Source organism: Myxocyprinus asiaticus, chromosome 12 (genome assembly GCF_019703515.2).
Source record: "Myxocyprinus asiaticus isolate MX2 ecotype Aquarium Trade chromosome 12, UBuf_Myxa_2, whole genome shotgun sequence".
Lineage (NCBI taxonomy): Eukaryota > Metazoa > Chordata > Actinopteri > Cypriniformes > Catostomidae > Myxocyprinus > Myxocyprinus asiaticus.
The window spans coordinates 24,610,512-24,633,692 of record NC_059355.1 but is presented as its reverse complement, the minus strand read 5'-3'; the positions used below and the strand labels follow the sequence as shown (position 1 = coordinate 24,633,692).

Here is a 23,181-nt window from a genome sequence, read left to right as displayed (position 1 = left end):
ATATGGAATTTCTGGGCCGAAACCAATAACCCAAAGCTCATTGTAGCCGATACTGATAACCGATATAAAAAATGCTAATTCATTAAAAGCTTCTCATTTTAAAATATGTGTTAAAATGAGAGCTTGGAATTTGGACTACTGTTTAAGGTTTGACTGATGTAACATGAACCATAGATGTGCTTATATTACAGATGTATGCTGATTTAAATTAGAAATACTGTAAATAATAATGCACTTGCATAAATTATGGTGCCCATTTATATGAGTGTTTATGGTAATCCTGGTGACTCGCTCACAGAAAGAGAATAAGAACTTCTAACAGCTGAAATAATGCATTAAACCGAAATGAGGTGATAAACTGCATGTAACGAATATTAAACAACAAAACACACAAAAAACCATAATCTCTGTATACATGGTGTATTATTAGTGCCGGCAGCCGGACTGCAGAGTGCAGTTTATCTCAGAGCGAGAGTGAGATAGAGACCGAATAGCAGAAGAACAGTTCAAAGGATTTATTAACAACAAATTTCAACATAAACTGTGCTGACGAAGTATTAGAATCCCAGCAGCAGCTGCAGTGGCAGGAGGTGAGGAACAAGTCTGTGTGCGCGTAGTGGGCGCACAGAGGGCAAAGGAGGAGAGTGTTCGTAGACAGGTGTATGCATTGTGGAAGTCAGGAGCAGATCCGTAGGAAGAGTCCATTGAAGCATGGTATGGTACAGAAAACAAAGCCCGGACAAAGGAGGGCAGTCGTATTCCCGACACGCGGGCAGAGACAAGGAATCCTCCACTAGCGATTCATGGGCGGCAAGGACAGGTGTACAGCAAACTGGAAGGTAACCACACTTTCCGATACGTGGGAAGAGACATGCAAACAACAGATGCACAAGACAGCACCAACTAGACAAAGAGAGCAAGGTTAACCACTTGATAGCACAAGCAATAATCTAGCGAAGACAGTGAGGGCACACAAGGTTTAAGTAGGGAGTGCAATCAAAGTGGAACAGGTGTAGCTAGCATGTTAATCAGCAGCATGATCAGCGCTTCCCCTGGATCAATGGCAAAGGATAACGATTCTTCACCATGATGTCATTCAGCCCCCGATAATCTATGCAGGGTCTAAGCAAGCCATGCTTCTCCACATAGAAGAACCCCGCCCCTGCGGGTGATGAGGAAGGGCGGATGAGACCGGCTGCCAGAGAATCATTGATATACTTGTTCATGGCCTCCCTCTCGGGAGCCAAGAGCAAATACAGCCATCCCCAAGGGGGAGAGGTGCCAGGAAGCAGTTCAATGGCACCGTTGTACGGGCGATGAGGAGGGAGGGTCATGGCGTGGGACCGGCTGAACACTGCCCAAAAGTCATGTTATGTCAATGGCACTCCGGACAAATCCACCAGTTCATCCTGCAATGAAACACAAGACTGGACAGGGGAGACAGCAGAATTAAGACAGTGTGATGAAAAATAACAGCTCCAAGCAAGAACAGTGTTGGTTGTCCAATCTATGTGTGGGTTGTGCATTACCAACCATGGATGCCCCAACACTACCGGGGTCGATGGGGATCGGATAAGATAAAAGGACAGTTCTGAGTGATTACCAGAGACGAGGGTGACTGGCTTGATAGACTGGGTGATGACTGACAGGGGCGTGCCATTGAGGGTGTGGGCAGTGATGGGCTCGTCCAACTGGACCCTGGGAAGCCGCCATTTGGAGGCCAAGTCGATGTCAATGAAGTTTCCAGAGCCGAGACAGTGTGACTGGCAGAGCCATACTGCAACCGGGCTGGGAGAAGAGTACGAAGTCTGGGGGCTTTATTCAAGGGTGTTGCGCTCGCCAGTAACCACCTTCCTACTGATGAGCGGTATCTTTTAATAGGTAGGCAGAAGAGAAATGGCCCGCCCGGTCACAAGAAAAGCAAAGTCCTTTAATTAGGCGTCGCTGCTTCTCCTTACGTGACATCGGGGTTCTCCTGACTTGCATGGGCTCAGTGTTGGGCGAGATTCAGGTAACCTGGTCGAAGTAGTGGGTCGAAGGGAATGGTCAGGTGCTTGAGAGGGTGAAGAGCGGCGTCGACGGTGATTACGGCATAGAGTCAGGTGTTGATCGACTCAGATAGCCAGGTCCACCAAGTCATCAAAACGGGTGGGGAGATCCAAAGGATAGATCTCATCCTGGACATCGTCGGAAAGCCCACGTAAGAACAGGTCCCACATGGCGTGGTCGTTCCACTCGCAGGAAGTGGCCAGGGTGTGAAACTCAATCGTATATTCAGCGACTCGCCGATCTCCTTTGGACAGTCCGGATAAGACCTTCCCCACCTCCTGACCTTGAGCCGGGCGATCAAACACTCAGCAAAGTTCAGAGGAGAAAGCTTCATACATGGCGCAGCATGGATGTCCATTGTCCCACATGGCAGTTCCCCATTCACCAGCCCTTCCGAAGAGGCGCGTGATAACACATGCACCTTTCATCGTGTCAGGGGCAAACATAGAGGGCTGTAGGGTGAAGAACAGTGAACATTGAGACAGAAAGGTGCTAACAGAACCCAACTCCACCTGAGAACGGAGCTGGAGGGAGGATGCGAGCCTCTCGGCGCCAAGAAGCGTGGTGAACCATTGAGGCCGATGGGGATGTTTCAGGAGAGGGACTGGGATTGGGAGAAGGGCATAGTTGTTGGACCACCGTGGTGAGTTCAGCGAGCTGCGATGCCATCATCTCCAATGCCTGATTAGAAGCGGAGATTTGGTCTTGTTGACGCCCTAGCAGAGTTCCTTGCTGCGAGAGGGTGGAGGGAAGAGTAGATTCCTCCACTGGGTCCATGTTTGGTTAGATTATTCTGTCAGAGTGTGAGTGAGACAGAGACCCAATAGCAGAAGAACAGTTCAAAGGATTTATTAACAACAAATGTCAACATAAACTGTGCTGGCGAAGTATTAGAATCCCAGCAGTGGCTGCAGTGGCAGGAGGTGAGGAACAAGTCTGTGTGCACGTAGTGGGTGCGCAGATGGCAAAGGAGGAGTGTGTTCATTGACAGGTGTATGCGTTGTGAAAGTCAGGAGCAGATCCGTAGGAAGAGTCCGCTGAAGCGTGGTGTGGTACAGAGAACAAAGCCCGGACGGAGGGCAGTTGTATTCCAAACACACGGGCAGAGACGAGGAATCTTCCACTGGCGATTCATAGGTGGTGAGAACAGGTGTACAGCAAACTGGAAGGTAACCACACTTCCAGACATGCGGGCAGAGACAGGCAACCAACAGATACACGAGACAGCACCAACTAGACAAAGAGAGCAAGGTTAACATTTTGACACACAAGCAATAATCTAGCGAAGACAGTGAGGGAACACAAGGATTAAGTAGGAGACGATCAATGTTCCCATGGACACACTGATCATGCGTGCTGGCTCCGCCTGCGAGACATGAGGGAGAGAGAAAAACAAAACAACAGAATAAACCGGCAAACTCACCAGAGCCGTTACAATTTATGTATGTGTGTGCATTAAGCCTTTGCACGTCTCATTCACAGATGCTTGCTACAGCGCTCATCTGTGACAGTTCCACTGTATAACTTATTAAATGTGCTGTTTTAGGTTGTGCTCGGACTTGTTTTAATCACAATGCTACGATTTAAGTAACGATGTGCTATTTCCCACATTCTGTTAATGTTTCATGAAGTAATAAGTGAAAACAAAAGTACCCATGTAACATATGTTTTTGTCATGTTTCGTTTATTGCTTCATGAAACAAACAGAATATGGGAAATGCCATCGTTACTTACAGCAGATAACTAAAACCAGCCCCAAAACAAGGTAACAAGGTGCAGAGATGTTGAAACAATCCTCACAGAGTAACATAAACTTGGCTCTCTCTCATTGTATGCGCACGCGCACTGTCGCTTGAGACTGCCCGAGTCTCTGCCTGAAGGAAAAAGGCTGCAAGCAAATAAACCATAACAAATTATCGGCGAAGATATCAATGACAATTCCATTATCGGCACTGCGCGATAATAATATTTTGATTTTCCCTGTTATCGGCCAACAATATTTCGGCCACCGGTATATCGTGCATCCCTATTATTACCACCTGCCTAATATTGTGTAGGTCCCCCTCATGCCACCAAAACAGCACCAACCCGCATCTCAGAATAGCATTCTGAAATGATATTCTTCTCGCCACAATTGTAGAGAGCGGTTATCTGAGTTTTTCCCTTATTCTGATGGTTGATGTGAAAATTAACTGAAGCTCCTGAACCGTATCTGCATGATTTTATGCACTGCACTGCTGCCACACGATTGGCTAATTAGAGGATCTTATGGATGATTGTTGGTGCCAGATTTTCATGCACAACAGTCTCTAGAATTTACTCCGAATGATGACAAAAACAGAAAACATCCAGTGAGCGGCAGCTCTGCTGATGGAAACACTTTGTTGATGAGAGAGGTCAACAGAGAATGGCCATACTGGATTGAACTGACAAAGTCTACGGTAACTCAGATAACCACTCTGTACAGTTGTGGTGAGGAGAATAGCATCTCAGAATGCTATTCTAAAATGAGGGTTGGCACTGATTTGGTGGCACAAGGGGGACCTACACAATATTAGGCATGTGGTTTTAATGTTGTAGCTGATCAGTGCATACAGTGCATCCGGAAAGTATTCACAGCGCTTCACTTTTTCCACATTTTGTTATGTTACAGCCTTATTCCAAAATGGATTAAATTCATTATTTTCCTCAAAATTCTACAACCAATACCTCATAATGACAACGTGAAAGAAGTTTTGAAATCTTTGCAAATTTATTAAAAATAAACAACGAAAAAAACAAAATCACATGTATATAAGTACTCACAGCCTTTGCTCAATACTTTGTTGAAGCACCTTTGGCACCAATTACAGCCTCAAGTCTTTTGAGTATGATGCTACAAGCTTGGCACACCTATTTTGGGCAGTTTCTCCCATTTGTCTTTGCAGGACCTCTCAAGCTCCATCAGGTTGGATGGGGAGCGTCCGTGCATAGCCATTTTCTGATCTTTCCAGAGATGTTCAATCGGGTTCAAGTCTGGGCTCTGGCTGGGCCACTCAAGGACATTCACAGAGTTGTCCCGTAGCCACTCCTTTGTTATCTTAGCTGTGTGCTTAGGGTCGTTGTCCTGTTGGAAGATGAACCTTCGCCCCAGGTCCAGAGCGCTCTGGAGCAGGTTTTCATCAAGGATGTCTCTGTACATTGCTGCATTCATCTTTCCCTCGATCCTGACTATTCTCCCAGTTCCTGCCGCTGAAAAACATCCCCACAGCATGATGCTGCCACCACCATGCTTCACTGTAGGGATGGTATTGGCCAGGTGATGAGCAGTGCCTGGTTTCCTCCAGACATGACGCTTGCCATTCAGGCCAAAGAGTTCAATTTTGTTTCATCAGACCAGAGAATTTTGTTTCTCTTGGTCTCAGAGTCCTTCAGGTGCCTTTTGGCAAACTCCAGGCGGGCTGTCATGTGCCTTTTACTGAGGAGTGGCTTCCATCTGGCCACTCTACCATACAGGCCTGATTGGTGGAGTGCTGCAGAGATGGTTGTTCTTCTGGAAGGTTCTCCTCTCTCCACAGAGAAATGCTGGAGCTCTGTCAGAGTGACCATCGGGTTCTTGGTCACCTCCCTGACTAAGGCCCTTCTCCCCCGATCGCTCAGTGTGTCCAGGCGGCCAGCTCTAGGAAGAGTCCTGGTGGTTCCAAACTTCTTCCATTTATGGATGATGGAGGTCACTGTGCTCATTGGGACCTTCAATGCTGTAGAAATTTTTCTGTACCCTTCCCCAGATCTGTGCCTCGATACAATCCTGTCTCGGAGGTCTACAGACAATTCCTTGGACTTCATGGCTTGGTTTGTGCTCTGACATGCACTGTTAACTGTGGGACCTTATATAGATAGGTGTGTGCCTTTCCAAATCATGTCCAATCAACTGAATTTACCACAGGTGGACTCCAATCAAGTTGTAGAAACATCTCAAGGATGATCAGTGGAAACAGGATGCACCTAAACTCAATTTTGAGTGTCATGGCAAAGGCTGTGAATACTTATTTTAATAAATTTGCAAAGGTTTCAAACAAACTTCTTTCACATTGTCATTATTATATACTATTATATATATATATATACATATACAGTACTGTGCAAAAATCTTAGGCACATAAGATGTTTCAAAAAACATTTGTCTTAATATGGTTATCTATATCTTCAGCTTTAGTGTGTTAAAAGGAAATATAAATTTTAGACTCCCAAACATTCCATTTGCAAACAGAATAGACTAGAATAGGATAGAATAGAAAAGAAGAACAGGGAGCAACAGATGGCATGACACCAACAGAGCCCCCCACTAAACATCGAGTCAGTCTGGGATTACATGAAGAGACAGAAGCAACTGAGACTGAGCTTAAATACATAGAAGAACTGTGGCGAATTCTCCAAAAAGCTTGGAACATGCTATCTGCCAACAACCAAGAAAAACTGTGTCCAGGTGTACCTATGAGAATTGCTGCTGTTTTGAAGGCAAAGGTAGTCACATCAAATATTGATTTAGCTTTTTTATGTTTACTGGACTTTGTATGATGTAAACTGATAAATGAAAACTATTTGTGGCATTATTTTTGAAGACATCCTCACTATGCAACTTTTTTCACAAGTGCCTAAAACTTTTGCACAGTACTGTTTATATATATACACAATATATATATTGTATATAAAGTATAAAAAAACACCTATGCCAGACACCCTAGACATCTTAAAAACAAAGTTTGAATGGATTCTGTACATTAAGTGGTTTGGGCAGAATCAACTGAAGGAGTTTATGACTTTGGATTGGGGTTTAGAACAAACTCTAACCAGAATGTTTTAAGAAATATCAATACTGTCTTGCTTGCATTGTAAAAACATAAAAGACCCTGAAGAGGGGGAAACAAAATTCATTGAGACATCATTTTTTACACACAAATTTCAATTTGTATATCCAACCTGAATAGCATGCAATTCAATTTAGATGTCACAAAAGTCTAAAACTCCTAACAGAAAGGCCTTTAAAAACGCCATGTGGGCCATGATGCATAAGATCTAAAGACTTGTTTGTATTACATCACTGTTACTATAAAGACTAGGAGGAATTGCAGCACATCAGATAGTAACAAGGGCATAGCCAGGAAATTACTTTTGGTGGGCCTCAATAAAAATGGATGGGCCAAGTTTTCGCCCAACTTTTATTTTTTACAAAAAAAATAAAGAGACACGTTCAAACAGTTCTTCACACTTTCAGAAATCAGAATTTATGTTTATGAATATATATTTGAAGTCAAAGAATATCTCTGATATCTCTGATATTCTGGGTGGGCCTGAGTTTAATTTGGGTGGGCCCAGGCCCACCCTTGTCTATGCCACTGGATAGTAATAAGCAAAACATCCCTAGATCACAGATGGTGTTAAAAAAGACCTCTGAAGGGAAAAGAATTTCACACAGAGGTACATTAGAACAGTCTTAAAAGAGCTATCAGGATGCAACCACACAGTGTCCATGGCAACCAACCTCATTGGGAGAGAACAGCCCAACAGTGTCTATAAAAACAGGCTGAGGTTTTCTCTGTGGGAGCTTCAAAAAGGGGAATGTAAATATTCACAGGCTTATTTAGTTATTTGCAAACAACACATTAGCCATAATATGTGGTCCACCTGCATACTGATTGAAGTGTATGTTCCTCATTAAATTCAGTGAGGAAAACTAAATCCCTTTACCTTCTTTGGTGAAAAGACACCAACAGTTCCTCCATCCTCACGCATTGCCACACCCATCTCTGCTAGCAGTGCTTCTCTGTAAAACCCAGTGATTCAAATGTGTTTATAAAAATCAAACTTGTGTATGGTCATATCAATAGCACAGCTTAAAACTGCCTATCAATTACATTCTATGGCTGTCACATGGTAATAGAACATTTTCAAATTTCCGGGTTTAGAACATGGAAGTACTGTAATCTTTAGTGGTGTTAACTTCTATAGAGGTAGATGGGAGACCATAGGAAATATTACTTTTGCATTGCAAATTTGCTCCAACTGCAAAAGTAAAAAATCACTATTAAGTTTCCATAACTTTCCAAAAGAGGGAAAAAATAGAGAGAGATGGATTATCGCAGTCAGAAGAGAGAAAAATGCCAAATAAACTGTGACTCCCTCATCAGCGGTATTTGAAACCCTATTGCAGCAGTGCCTACTTTTTTTTACAAACAATCATTATATAAATGTACATTCAATAATTAAAAATGTAAAAAATATACATTTTGCTAGATTTACGCTGCTAAATGTAGGTGGGAACGCATCATCATAGTCTGTGAAAAGGTTCCATTGGCTGCATTAAACAAACCTGTCCATTCTGATGGCCTCTGTTCGGCGAAGCTTCTCTTCCCATGTTTCATTGAGCTCAGCAATGATTTTTTCTGTTTCCTAGTTGGAATTGCAAACAAAAGTTAAGTTAAACCATGCAAGCAAGGTTGTGGTAGCATTATAGATTCATTTCTGTTAGATCTTTAGACAGAAAGTGTCTAAACCATATTGTCAAATTATGACATGTACTGTATTATGATTTAGATTTTTTTTTTTTTTTTTTTTGTCTTTTCTCCCCAATTTGGAATGCCCAATTCCCAATGCGCTCTAAGTCCTCGTGGTGGCATAGTGACTCGCAGAGGATGAATCTCAGTTGCCTCCACATCTGAGACCGTCAATCTGTGTATCTTATCACGTGGCTTGTTGAGCGTGTTACCGCGGACATGCGCCCCAACAAGAGCGAGAACCACACATTATAGTGACCACGAGGAGGTTACCCCATGTGAACCTACCCTACCTAGCAACCAGGCCAATTTGGTTGCTTAGGAGACCTGGCTGGAGTCACTCAGCACGTCCTTGATTCGAACTCATGACTCCAGAGGTGGTAGTCAGCGTCTTTACTCGCTGAGCTACTCAGGCCCCCGTATTTTGCACTGTTACATGATAGTGGTCTTACTGGGAATGATTCGTCATTAGCTACATGTTATTCCAAAGTAAAAGAAAATGTTTGTTTGTAACACGTAACATTGTGCAATTTGCTAAATATTGCCTCTAAAACAACCCTTCGTCTCCAACTACCTGTTATTTAGATGCCATTTCCTCTAAATTTCCACCCTATATTTTTTTCCTGTTGAATATCATGTTTTACTCTCTGAAGTACATTATATGGCCAACAATATGTGGACACCCCATCACCACACCCATGTCTGCATATTGAATTTTATTTGTTTGGTTTACTGTATTTATTAATTATTGCAATTTTTATTTCAAAACCATTGGCATTAACTGGAAGATGGTCCTCCTTTTGCTGTTATTACAGCTTTCACTCTTCTGGGAAAGCTTACCACTAAATGTTGGAACATGGCTGCATAGATTTGCCCCTATTCAGACATAAGAAGATCAGTGAATTGATATTGGGTGACAGGGCTTAACTTACAGTTCAACCCAAAAGTGTTCAGTGGGGTTCAGGTCTGAGCATTGTGCAGGAGAGGCAAGTTATTCTACCAGACTAGACCAGACATCATTCCTTTTAAGGACCTTGAATTGTGCACAGTTGCATTTGTCATGCTGGAGCAGAAAAGGACACTCCTAAAACTGTTGCCATAAAGTTGGAAACTCACAATTCTCCATTATGTCATTGTATGCCGTACAGTAGCATTAAGATTTCCTTTGCTAGAACTAAAGGGCAGAGTCAAACTCGTTCATTAGAAGGGTGTGTCCACATACTTTAAAGTCAGCATGAAAAGGAAATTGCAATTGACTTTACTTCCGTATAGTGACGTATTTCCGAGGGTGGGGACTTGAGTTTATCCATCGGTTGTTGATTGGATTGTGAAAATTGGTCGATGCATACCGTAATGGAGTCAGATCTGAATGCGAGTTTGCAGTAAACACACACACACCATTTACACCATACAGCTAGTGCTAATGTTGAGAAGCGATCTCAATACCAGCCTGCTTTTCCGCTGACTTGTTAACCATACGATGATCTAACCAACAACATAAATCCATAACCAGCCCACAAATGCACACAGCACATTGCGGTCTTTGCTTACAACGTCCAATGCAGATGAATGAGAAACAAGCGAGTAAAATATCAGTATTTCAATGTTTTGAATCACAATACACTAAACATAAGGGGAAAAAAGAACAGTCACTTGTGCGGTACATTCCAAGATACCTGCTTTAAAAAATATGAATAAACTCCAGATGCATCCGACTCGCGTTGTATTCAGTAGCAATCACATTTGGAACCATTCAGAGGTGAAATGTCTCAAACAAACAAGCACGAATTTACCGTTATTCTTCCTCCTTCGAAATGTAAATTTAAGCCAGTGGGGTAGGGAACAGGGTTTTGGGAGGGAAAAATACACCTCTTCATCTCTGCATTAGATGAAGTGGCGGGGTTAAAACTGACAAAAGATTTTGCTTAACTGCAGCGCGGCCATGCATATGTCAGCAGAGAAGAGTCAGTCATATCACTGGAAGAACAGGTTATGGCATTTTGATTCAAGATAATGAGGTCCAAAAAAACTAAGTAAATATGCACGGACAAATCGTTCACAATAAGACCAGTAACATGCATTAATAAAATAAATAGTGTACATTTTGATTTCATGCTGACTTAAAGCCTTGTTGTATATGTAACATTTAGGAAGTAAAATGGGTTGCGAACACTGTTTCATGCTGACTTTAATCAGGAGTTATATAAGGGAGATGCAAGTTTGCAAATGGGTTTTATATGGTACTTTATGGCATTCACCTGGAGTCTCTCAATAGCTTCCTCACTTCCAGGGCTAAACATGATGCGATCATGCAGGTTGCTGATGGAGCCAGCCCGGCTGGACAGGGCGGAGAGAGAGGGAGAGGGGCTCATCCCGGTGATAGCATTGGTCACTGTGGAGAGATCACCTCTTTGATTGACAGCTTGGCCACTATTGTTATTGTTCTTGTAATCGGATAAGTCTGTCAGGGAAGGGGAGAGAGGTGCGGGGGGAAGGGGAGGGAGGGACGGGGGTGACAGACACAGAGTTCAGAGAGACAGAAAGAAGCAGACAGATAACGAAGAGCAGAAGGAAGGAAAGTAGAGAAAGGAAGACAGAAAGAGACATGTAGCTTGAAATGAATTTGAATTCAGAGAGCCACAAATTGTACATGTGAGGAGAAACTCCGTAGTTACGAAAGAGAGAATAGACATTCGCAGCCCAGTAAAAGGGACAAATGAAAATAAAATAGGAGCTAAATAGCAGCACAGAGATACTTTAGCCATCTCAAGCACACTGTGACACAGCAGGCTTCAACTAAAGCATTACATGTTGGCCACCCAATGAGAGCAACCTGAGAGTCACTGCTGAAAAATTGAACAGGCATGCATGCATTGATCTACTGTATGCTGTTAAAGGGATAGTTCACCTGAAAATGGAAATTTGGTCATTACTCACTCACCCTCATCTTTTAAAACCAGTATGACTTTCATCCACAGAACACGAAATGTGAATTTTAGAAAAATATCCAGTCCGCTCTTTCCCGATGACCAATTTATGAATGAATCAATCATTTCGACTTGGATCTTTTCATGATTAGATCACAAATCTGACTGATTCGGTTATTCGGTAAGGGAAGATTATCATTGTATGACAACTTAAATTTCGGTCTTTTCCTTGCACTAAGCCGTCGTACACAGAGACTTCAGAAAGTTTGGAATATAGTGCACATGACACTTTAAGATGATTTTATGCTGGGTTTTTTTTTTTGTCATTTTGGAGCTTGACAGCCCCATTTCATTAAATGGAAAAGAGTGGCAAAGATATTCTTCAAAAATTCAGTTTTTGTGTTCCATGAAATAAAGTCGTAGAGCTTTGGAGCAACATGAGTAATGACTGAAATTTTATTTTTGGGTGAACTAGCTCTTACATTGACACCAACTTTTTATTACATTTGTTAGTGTACATTCAGCAAAACAATGCTGTTAGTCCATTCAAGCAATTAAACAGCAATCCCTTTTGGCCTTGAAGCTCAACATCTTACACATTATTCAGCAATGCCCCATCTCTCATAATGATGAACAAACTCTGATGTAAGCAAATGCTGCCTATGGTACATTTAAACATTAGCAGTGAGCGTTACCGTCATCACTGACCACAGTGATCATAATCATCACTAACCATAAAACCTCCATTACCAGCTCCATTATACTCTCATGAAATCCAACTGATAATGCGAAAAACGTCTTCATCTGAGCAACAAAACAACATTCACAGCTCTTGTGAACTACTCACAGGAAATATCCTCCCACATGTTTCTCGCTTTAAGGCATGGATGTAATGATATATTCAGGACTGAGGGGTCCAAATGTAATCATTTAAGAATCAACCACTGAAAACCCCATTTTAGTCAACCATTCATTTAAATATTGGGGGGACCTGTCACCCTCAATGCATATGATGGTTATTATGCTGTTAAGAGACATTTCTATCATTACATGTGATACCACCTATCCAACAACTAAATATAATTTATGTCTAGCTGAAAATAATGCTAGTACCATTTGAAATGCATCAAGGGACTGTAAATGTATATTCTATAGAGAGCCAGGCTTTGTAATGTTGCTGTAACCTTCAGCACAATAACATCTCAGCTCTGACTGTGGTACTATGGCAACAGAGTGCTTACTCTGTGGTACTATACTCCTAAGGGAGCTGCAAGGCAAGTATCCTGGGTAAAACGTAAGAAGACATGGCCCCTAGTGATGGATGACTAAACCCTAATTTAAGATGGAGATTGAGGATTCTGCAGTGTACTATGCATAGTGGCAGCTGATACGCAAGAATAACATAATGCACATTGAAGAAGGGCACTTTAAGCTAATACTTTCTGCTCAAGTCAGTGCTGAGTGCTTCTCTGACTCAAGAGATTTTTTTCCCACTCTATACAAATAATCTGTCCATTTGAAAAATGGCTGCACCATACACAGAGCAAATGCTATCAAAGATGCACTAAGCTTATTTTCTTATCTGGCTATTGGCTAATCTACAAGAAAAAAAAATTCTGGATTTGGCATAAAAAAGACATCATCTTGTAAATGAAAATATAAATGATAAGATCAACACCATGAAATCTCCCTGCTTGCACCATCATTTGCTAAAAAAATTGATAATAATATTTGTATTATTGTCAATTTAAAGCAAATGATGATGTAGGCAGGGAGATTTCATGGTGTGTCTGTCAATCTTTGTTCCAAACCCATATTTCTGAAACACAAAAGGAGATGTTAGGCTGTATGTTAGCCTCAGTCACTATTCTCTTTCATAGTATCTTTTTTGCATACAATGAAAGTGAATGGGGGGTGAGGCTAACAATTTTGTTTCACAGAAGAAAGAAAATGATACCGGTTTGGAACAACATGAGGGTGAGTAAATTATGTCAGTATTTTCCTTTTTGGGTGAACTATCCCTTTAAGTTAAAGGTCAAAGGTGAGTCATAATACAGATGGCCATTAAGAAGCAGTAGGTTTGAAGCTCAGTTGTTATTAAAGCTGCAGTCAGCAACAGGCAGCAAGAGGATAAAGCTTCAAAGAACAGGAGCTGTCACTCAAACACACATCTGCTACTGAGAGGTGTCAAGACCTCCACCCATGTCTGGTACAACTTTTGTTCATTAAATATTCCAAACTGAGCCTGAAAATAATATTGCATCTCTGAGAGTCTTTTTTTTTTTCTTTGCATATTTACTAATTTGTTGTCAGCATTAAAACAATTGTTGAGCAATGCTTAGCCTATAATTTAATGCACAGAAGACTATTGTAAGGGCAATTAAATATTTAACTGATATGACAGATGAGTGGATGAGTGAAATCAGTATAACATAACGTTCATCTTGCTCAGCACTGCAAGCCAAAAGAGGAAGATGACAGAAAAGAGGGAGTAAGAAAAAGAGAGAGAAAGCATACAGCCCTGCAGCACCAGATTAGATAAAGCAGCTTCCACAACAGCTACCAGGGTTAGAAGACAAGGAATTGTCACAAAATACTAAACAAAAATGGTATCACCAACACAATTACTGGTAATAATCATTTCGGCATAAATAAGACAATATTATACAAATGTAACTTTTCTTGCATTTACAGTATATTATAGATAATTATGATAATATTAGTATTTACATAATAAAGAATTATAATAGCTTGTTAAAATATTTGATAGCCTTTACAAATTACAAGTAAAAGTAGGGATATTCAAATCCACCCCTGGAGGGCCACTATCCTTTAGAGTTTAGCTCATACCCGATATCAAACACACCAGAACAAGTTGAGCAAGGTCTTCAGGATTACTGGAAAATTACAGACAGGTATGTAAGAGCAGGATTGGAACTAAATTCTGCTTGGTGGCCCTCCATTAGCAGACGTGAATATATGGCTTTCATTTGATATGACATGAATATTCTAATGTGATATTTTTATGATTAAGATTCAATGAACCCTGGTGCTGCAGAGACCTTTATCCATAAAAGCGGTCAAAGCACAGAAGAGAGAGTGAGATAGAGCCCAAGAAACACACATTTCAAACCAGTAAAATCCTCAACTGTCCCCCGAAACGCTGAGAGAGAACAACAAAGAAGAAACAAGAGTGAGGGGAGAAAAAAAGAGAGAAAAAATATCAAATCGAAGAGAGGGAAAGAAAGACAGAGAGGAAAGTGAGACTTCTTGTTAGACAAATTGAAGAGTTTCAGGAAAAACTGAGCTAAAAAGCTGAACAAGACTTTTGAAAGTCACTTGATGCTGAATTGAAGCAAACCCAGAGAGCTGAACTCCAGATCCTCTTTTAATATGAATGTCCCCGCTGAGATCACCATCAAGATATGATAAGATGAGAAGAGTGAATCAAAGAAAGAGAGAAATAAAGTTAGAAGTGCACAGGGAAGAGAAGAGGACCCAGTGAATCAATGCGTGCGTTTACATGTACAATCTTACAACTATTATGCTTAAAAAGCCGACAACGTGTGTGGTCATGTAAATGGCTTTCATTCATCGGGGTAAGGTTATAAATGGCTTAAGAATAAACCGATCAGCACAAGTAGATTTTTACCTTTAATGCCATTTTTACTGGCTTATCCAGTGTGCACATGTCTGTTTACATTTTGACATCAAAATAAGAGAATAACCCAATGATTTCAAATCTCATGTAAATGCTGTTTTGTTGCATCGAATATTTGGAGTGAGCTGATTTTTGGTAGTTATCAGCATATTAGTGTGCATGTAAACGCACAATGAGAGATGTGAGCATTTTAAAAAGGATGCATCTTGATATGTGTATGCTTGTGTGTTTTAATGTCATTCATGATTAACTATGCAACTGTTTTTAATCTCTTCCATAGACATAGAAAAGTAGGTACTATGCGTATTTGAAATGATCAGTGTGTCATAATCATTGTCTGATGAAATATTAGTGATGAAAGGGACATGATTATCAGATAAAGCTGTCTTACTCTCAATGATGTCACCCAGGCCCTGGGCGTAGAGGAGGTCCTTTAGACGGGACACCTCATCTTTCAGCTCACGCACCAAACGGTTATTAGGATCTTCATTGATCACAGCATTACAACGGATCTGCTTAGCCCTGTCCGCATACCTGCATCACAAACAGAACTGTCCGTGAGTGATCAGGACTTCACATTACCAAGAGCACATGATAATATATAGTGGAGTTTCAAAATCTGAGTCCACACTGAAAATCTGGGATTGCAACTTGGTTATAAACAGAAAATTGTAGGATTTTGAAAATGTAAAACAAAGAAACGTTATGACATAACATGAATGAAACGATTCTACATGCTTACTGATCAAAAAAAGCAAATCTGTGATATTGATCATGTTAACTCCATAGTATGCAAGGTCAAATTTCCTTGCTTCTTTTGAAGCACGTAAAATGCTCTTTGGAACATTCTCAGATCATGCTGGATTAACATGGATCATCTGGTTTTGCTCAAACTTGAGTGCATGATGTCATTAAAAAAAAAAAAAAAGTGGTCGGTGGGTGGGAGGGTTGACAAATACCAAGAAAATATGAGATTTATGTTTTTCAACTTTACACTCAAATTGTTATGCTGACAATATAATTTGAACTATACTGCACCAAATGAGAAAAACAAAAGCATTTTCATGAGTGGACTTAGACTTTTGAACCCCACGGAACAGTATTCTCCACAATGTGCTTTAACAAACATTGCTTATCTTATGTTTATATTGCATAGGACATTTTCATTAAGCCAGGTATACAGAAAAAAGAAAGAGACTGAATTGAACTAAAATGTTATTTGAGACATTCTTTTCTATAGCACCAACACAAACGCACGCACACTTCTCATGGGTGCCCAATTACTCAGTTCAGCAGAGTTACTGCACAGTAGCATCTTTGAAGGGCGTTTGAAGTGTGAGGCAGGTGCTTGAATAGGAAGAGGGACTGTTCTCATTACGTAACATACTGCTTTAGCTGTCAGCACATTAACCAGCTCATTAACAACCTTAAACAGTGGGAGAATGATTGAATGAGTGCTTTGCAGAGGCAGAATACCTAAGAGTGCTGAGGGTTTCATCATAATTGATGTCGGCTGGACTGAGAGCGGCCACCATTGCAGTGCGAGAGTTGCCACCTGCACAAGGTCACAAGGTCAAGTATTTCAAGAGTGAGAGTAAAGTAAAATCCTGCTTCATGTGGCAGAATACCTTTGATACATACCAAGATTCTCTCTCAGGAGCCAGGTCAATACAGAATCTCTGTAAGGAATAAAACTTTCCACTTTCTTCTTCTTTTTGTTCTGTGTGGATCAGGAGAACATAAAATAATCACCATTAACATAAAAATAAAGGAAAAGTTCACCCAAAAATTAAAATTCTCTCATCATTTACTCCCTCTCATGCCATCCCAGATGTGTATGACTTTCTTTCATCTGCTGAACACAAATTAAGATTTTTAGAAGAATATTTCAGTTCTGAAGGTCCATACAATGCAAGTGAATGGTACCAAAAAGTTGAAGCTCCAAAAAGCACACAAAGGCAGCATAAAAGTAATCCATAAGACTCCAGTGGTTAAATCTATATCTTCAGAAGCGGTATGATGGGTGTGAGTGAGAAACAGATCAATATTTAAGCCCTTTTTTACTATCAGTCTCCACTTTCACTTTTACATTCTTCTTTTTTTGTGTTTGGCGATTCACATTCTTCATGCATTTCACCATCTACTGTGAAGGGAGGTGAATTTATAATATAAAAGGACTTAAATATTAATCTGTTTCTCACCCAAACCTATCATATCAATTCTGAAGATATAGATTTAACCACTGGAGTCATATGGATTAATTTTCGAAGCTTTACAATTTTGGCACCCATTCACTTGCATTGTATGGACCTATAGAGCTGAAATATTCTTCTAAAAATCTTTGTTTGTGTTCAGCAGAAGAAAGAAAGTCATACACATCTGGGATGGCACAAGGGTGAGTAAATGATGAGAGAATTTTCATTTTTGGGTGAACTATGATAAAAATATAATAGCATATGCAGCAAAATATCACATTCTTAAGAATCTTTGTTCTGTTTCCATTAAAAATATCTAAGCATCCTTAATAAAAGTGAAATCTATCAGAATAGCAAAACTTTGTAAGATATTAAGTACAAAATGCACTTATATTCAAGATACATTCTCCAAAAACAAGTCATAATATCTTAAGCAGTTTTGCTTTTCAGGTAGATATATCTAGTATTAAGGATGTTTTACTTAATAACAAGGCAAGGCGAGACAGGCAGGGCATGGCATGACATGGCATGGCAAGACATGGAGACAGACAGATAGATAGGTGTAATACCTTGTTTGATCCAGAATCCTGCAAAAACAAGTGATAAAATGTATCACAGGTGGCTAAGCTGACACTCATTATACTCTTTATGTACAAATTAAGAAATAATCATACATTCTCAAAGCTAAGATCAAAACAAAACACTTACCACCTCAGCCAGAGCAGAAATTACTTTACCCAGGGTAGTGAGGGATTTATTGATGTTTGCCCCTTCCTGGGATGGAAAGTAGACAAAATATTGAATTAAATTACCAAAGTCAAACGTCTAAATGAGGTACTCTATAAAGCTTGGGAGACTGAAGATGAGTATTGTCAAAATGCCAACATGCTCTTTATGTACAGAGAGTGGGAAGCACAGTATGTAGAGAGAAGTAGAGAACGAAGTAGAAAGTAAAAAGCAGAGGTTGTAGGCCTAATGATATGTAGAGGTTTAAAGCAACACAGAGGGGATATGATGATGTGGAAGACCACTATAGCAATATTGAGAGAGGAAAATAGAGGAAGAGAAAGGAAAATTACATTTAACAGGAGATGGGAAGTGAATTGAGATAGTTTAAAAACACGACTCTCACCTTGAGTCGTGTTCCTTTGGCTCCAGTGGAGTCTGCTCTCTCACTGCCAGCTAAATCCACAAGACTGATTTTGCTGACCTGCCAGAGAGGTTCAGGAGAGGTCAGTAATGAACATGCTGAGAACTAGACAAGCCTGTATCAACTTTCACATAAAAAAAATCCCAATGTCAAAAGTCATCCAATCCAACTCCAATAAATTCCTCTGCAAGGACACAAACGATTAGAGATAAATTGTGTGCCGTGAGAGAAGAAGGCCAGCCTCACTCTCTGAATTGAGCCTTTTATTGTGACTGACAGGGTCTGTAACACAGCAGAGCAGTGAGTACCTTTTCTGACGTGTTGTCTGTCTCTGCGTCATGCCGCTTCTGGGTGAAGATGATGTTGAAGACAGCGTGGGAACGGCTGCTTGTCTCGTTCATGTTAGTGGCAGCTACTGTCCTGAAGAACAGGAGACAGCAGAACTTCACCATTTAGAAACCTCATTCATATCAGGCGTTCAGACACATGGGTTTAAGCTAGTGTTCTGGCAAGTCTTCATTGTGGAATTCGTAGATATTTGTACATAACGTCGTTCATACATACATTTATGTATGTTTGGATAGCCACTGAAGTGTACGTGCTTAGCATGTAAACAGTTTCACATATGTGCAGCATATTCACAGATAGACAGAGAGACAGACAGACAGACAGACAGACAGACAGACAGATAGATAGATAGATAGACATGCACAGCAATATAATGATCAACAAGGTGGAAGTTGTCTCCCTGATGCATTAAGATCTATTCTTTAATCTACACTTACATTCATCAAATATTCCTAAAATTCAATTCCAATAGAGCTTAGACTAACAGTAATTTAAAACTGCTATTAACTACACAGAGCAAGTTTGCTCTGATCAATAAAACAAATTTTAGTTCTCATACATTCCACTCAATTAGCTCCTGTTTGTTGTGCTGTGCTGTTGACTTGCTATATAACAGGTTAAATGGTGTGGGAGGAAATGTGTGTGATAACAGCTGTAATGTATTTGAGTCAAATTAGAGAACTGTTGAATGACACTAAGCTGAGAAAACAACATAAAAGCAACGCCTCCAGAAATGAAATGATCCATTTGTTGCCATGGCTTTATGATGCAAGCACAATGTGTAAACGTGTTTTCAAAGAAGACAACACATGTAACCAGAAACTGTATATAAGAGGCCGAGGCCTCGTTTCCCAATAACGATTGATCTTAGCGGTTAAGAGCATTTTCTATGAGCGATTCTACGAATGTTCGTTATTTTTTACTTGCGTTTCCCAAAACAGCACTTAACATGAACGAGTGAGGATGCGCTTTAAGTGCTACTTAAGAGATTCGTTGTCCGTGTGACAGTGCTGCAATGTGAATGTAAAGTGCTGCTCGTCATTGTAACTTCATTATATTTGTGCGTAACTTTACAATCATTTGTAATTTACCTTGCTATTATTTGTTTAAAATATTTTTCTTAAATATTCGACCTAATTAACTACATATTTACATATTGTTTTACAGTAATTTTGTGCAGAACGATCTATTTTTTAATACAATCTGCTTCCATAATCAGGTGTGCATGTGTAATATTTCATTTTCACAAATGTATCTCGATATGAAAGCTTCCAGGATTGGTGAAGACAGCGGATGCCCTTTGTATGATCCTGCATACAAGCATTACAAGCATTCATTGAATATTACGAGGTTCACTGTGTTATAAGGAGACATTTAGAAGATGTGCTTTAGGGACATTCACCAATAAAGCGGAGGTCTGCTCTTTACTCCCATAATTGATAACGGTGACAGCAATGCTGCATGTGTGGTGCTACACAGCTTGTAGTGCTGGCGAAAGCGCCTTTGAATGTCAGATAGGAAGCGGAGACGAGGATGATGAGCCAATATATACTGACGATTTTCATGCAGTTATTGACTTTTTTCTTCTCTCTCTGATTTTAATTTATACAGTTGTCTGCGCCCAAAGGTCATTGGATGTAGAAAGGAAGTCCCGCCTGACAGGTAAAAGAGCCAATCACCTTTTAGATACAAACAGCGCATGCGCATTAGCTATAAAAGCCAGAAAAATTGTGTGCTTTAGTGTAATGAGAGGTAAAGAAGCACAATTTATGATTCCAATATTATCATGTTTAATTGCTGATTTGAAATATGTTCTTTGACCGCAATCTTGACCAACTGTTTTTCAGATTTCTGTGTTCTCCCATTCAAGTAGATAGGAGCTGCTCTGGCATGACTGGAAATAGCCTCCAGAGAGCATTCCAACGATGGCCGACAGAAAGACTTTGGTTCTATGTAAGTTATGATGCTTTTGGGAAACGAGGCCCAGGACTGTTCTCAGGTGTGAGACCACTGGTCTCTACAGCCAAAGGCAATCATGTATTACTGGAAACCTAATTAAAATGTTCATGCTGTGGTAGATCTTAATCGGTGGTAAGTTTTTGAGTGTGATGAGCACTATGGAATAGAATAGAATTGATCTATTACCTGGCCTTATTCCCTGAGTCCATCAGGTCTTGGATGTCATTATAAGATGTGACAGCGAGTTTGGACAGGTCCTCTACATACGGGCCCAGTAAGGGGTGCTCGCGCACACGCAAATTTCCCTTGTTTTTGGGGTTCAATAGATCTCGTACCCGCTCACAGTAAATCTCCATATAACTAACCTGAAAGACCAAACATGATAGACTTTAAATGTAAAAAATGCCCCAAAATACAATCTATATGAGGATTTTATCATATATTGCACACAAAATTCACAATAGCATTGATACAGTGCAATTGTTAATGAGATGCTAACAACATATTTTCCCTAGGTGTTTTGTTTATGGATATTATGTCTCAGAGCCCAGATTCATCAAACACCATGTAAAAGTTTACAGAAACTCATTTCTGAAATAAGCTACAAAAGGGTTGAAGACAAACAAAAGAGAGGGCTTAATCAAATCTTACCTCCACAGAATAAGACATACTGTTATCAGTATTGGTTTCATTAATCTTGGTGAAAAGGTCTTCACACAGCTAATGGTTAGGATGAGAAAACGAGAGACATAATAGAGAAAGAGATAAAGAGAGTAGTTAGTGAATAAATCGTTTCACGCTGTTTGACTTGTCATTTAATTCTGCTTGAATTCACATTGTTCACACTGCTTCTGAATGCATTATCATTTCCATGTTTATTCAGGAGTAGTGATGTTACATGAGTGACAATATGTGCTTAAGATACACAAAAAGGCCACTCAAGTGTATATCGTATGTAGGTGCTTGAATTTATATTTGCAAATGCTTGCCCCTCATTGTGTTTGCTTGTACATGTATATTACCAGTGGGATGATTCCTTCCTGGTCCTTCTCCTGTTTTCCCATCATAGTATACGATTTTCCAGCCCCTGTCTGGCCGTATGCGAAAATACAGACGTTATAGCCCTCAAAGGCATGGAGTAGCATCTCCTCTCCAATGTCTCTGTACACCTGCTGCTGGGAGGCATAGTTGATATCCTCTGGCTGTGGATGGATGAAGGGAAATATTTAAAATCCCTGAACCATTATTTCTATAGTTTATTATTTCTTCTAAGAACAAAAAGAATACCCATTTATAAAAGATAAATAAATTGAAGTTCTGTTATCATTTACTCACCCTCATGTCATTCCAAACCCATTTGAATTTATTTTTTCAGTGGAACAGAAAAAGAGAATTGTACAAGTTGTTCTTTTCCATGCAATTAGTCCCCACTGGGAACAAGGTTTTCAAACTCTAAAAAAGGACTTGTGTGCTATATTTAAAGTTGGGCAGATGCTATGTGCACCCTGGTGCAAATAACGGTATATGCTATTTACTATGGTTGTCATGATACCATAATCATATCTTACTATACCAGCTAAAGTATCATGATACCACACAGTTTGTCATAGCAAAGGTGGTCCTTAGAAACTAGCCATTCCACTTGTTGCTCCAGAAGTGGTGAAAATAACGGATGGATGAACTAGGAGAAGGCACAAATGGACTAAATTGTTACCTAATACATTCTTAGTTTGATGTAAAAAGAAAAAAAAAAAGCTCAGTTCAAACGGCAATGGCTTTAAACTTTTATTCCATTATTCTGTGATTATTTGAATGTTGGTAACATAAAAATAAAGATAGTGTAATCTTAAAAAAACTATTTTGAGCAGCTGTTTCATTATTGCAACCGCTTCAGCCCCTTTCTCCTAAAGAGCAGCGCGAATGCAGATTACATGCACACGCACATGCTCAGGGACGTGACCAAACCGATCTGGGCTTAATTTCCCAAAAGCATCGCAAACTTAAATTGATCGTTGTGACCAATGGCACCAATGCTGCTTACAATGCTTTTGGGAAACGCAGCCATGTTTATAAGTGTGAAGTTATCACCACCATGCATTTGTAATTGGAAAATAAACGAGTGCAACGTTTGATTTTAACATTCGAAACGGTAAATCTGTAAATGTTAAGATGAAGCATTTAGGATAAATAAAGTGGCACAAACTGGTGTGTATTCTGCAAAAGCAGTGAGATGTGTCCGAAGGTATTTAATAAGGTTGCTGGTGTTTCCCCCTTTGGCTTGAAAGGGAGAATGAATGCTGTGTCATAGCTGACATATATATATATATATATATATATATATATACAGTTGTGCTCAAAA

At 40.1% G+C, this 23,181-nt stretch overlaps 1 protein-coding gene across 22 annotated transcripts in view; it reads right to left on the bottom strand.

Moving 5' to 3' along the window:
* LOC127448751 (kinesin-like protein KIF1A) overlaps nt 1–23,181 on the bottom strand; it is an 88,588-nt gene that overhangs the window by 41,573 nt on the left and 23,834 nt on the right. For 10 of the 22 annotated variants that reach the window (XM_051711564.1, XM_051711566.1, XM_051711569.1 and 7 more), the window contains exons 4-18: nt 21,845–22,024; nt 21,474–21,542; nt 21,009–21,187; nt 18,824–18,935; nt 18,498–18,575; nt 18,074–18,139; nt 17,935–17,952; nt 16,812–16,890; nt 16,647–16,725; nt 15,562–15,704; nt 14,871–14,915; nt 14,634–14,672; nt 10,841–11,043; nt 8,399–8,478; nt 7,777–7,852 (exon numbers count right to left, since the gene is read on the bottom strand). In XM_051711564.1, the coding sequence (XP_051567524.1) occupies nt 7,777–7,852; nt 8,399–8,478; nt 10,841–11,043; nt 14,634–14,672; nt 14,871–14,915; nt 15,562–15,704; nt 16,647–16,725; nt 16,812–16,890; nt 17,935–17,952; nt 18,074–18,139; nt 18,498–18,575; nt 18,824–18,935; nt 21,009–21,187; nt 21,474–21,542; nt 21,845–22,024 (1,446 nt within the window). The remainder of the gene's footprint in view (nt 1–7,776; nt 7,853–8,398; nt 8,479–10,840; nt 11,044–14,633; nt 14,673–14,870; nt 14,916–15,561; nt 15,705–16,646; nt 16,726–16,811; nt 16,891–17,934; nt 17,953–18,073; nt 18,140–18,497; nt 18,576–18,823; nt 18,936–21,008; nt 21,188–21,473; nt 21,543–21,844; nt 22,025–23,181) is intronic. The other 12 variants (XM_051711573.1, XM_051711588.1, XM_051711581.1 and 9 more) reach the window with 5 other exon arrangements.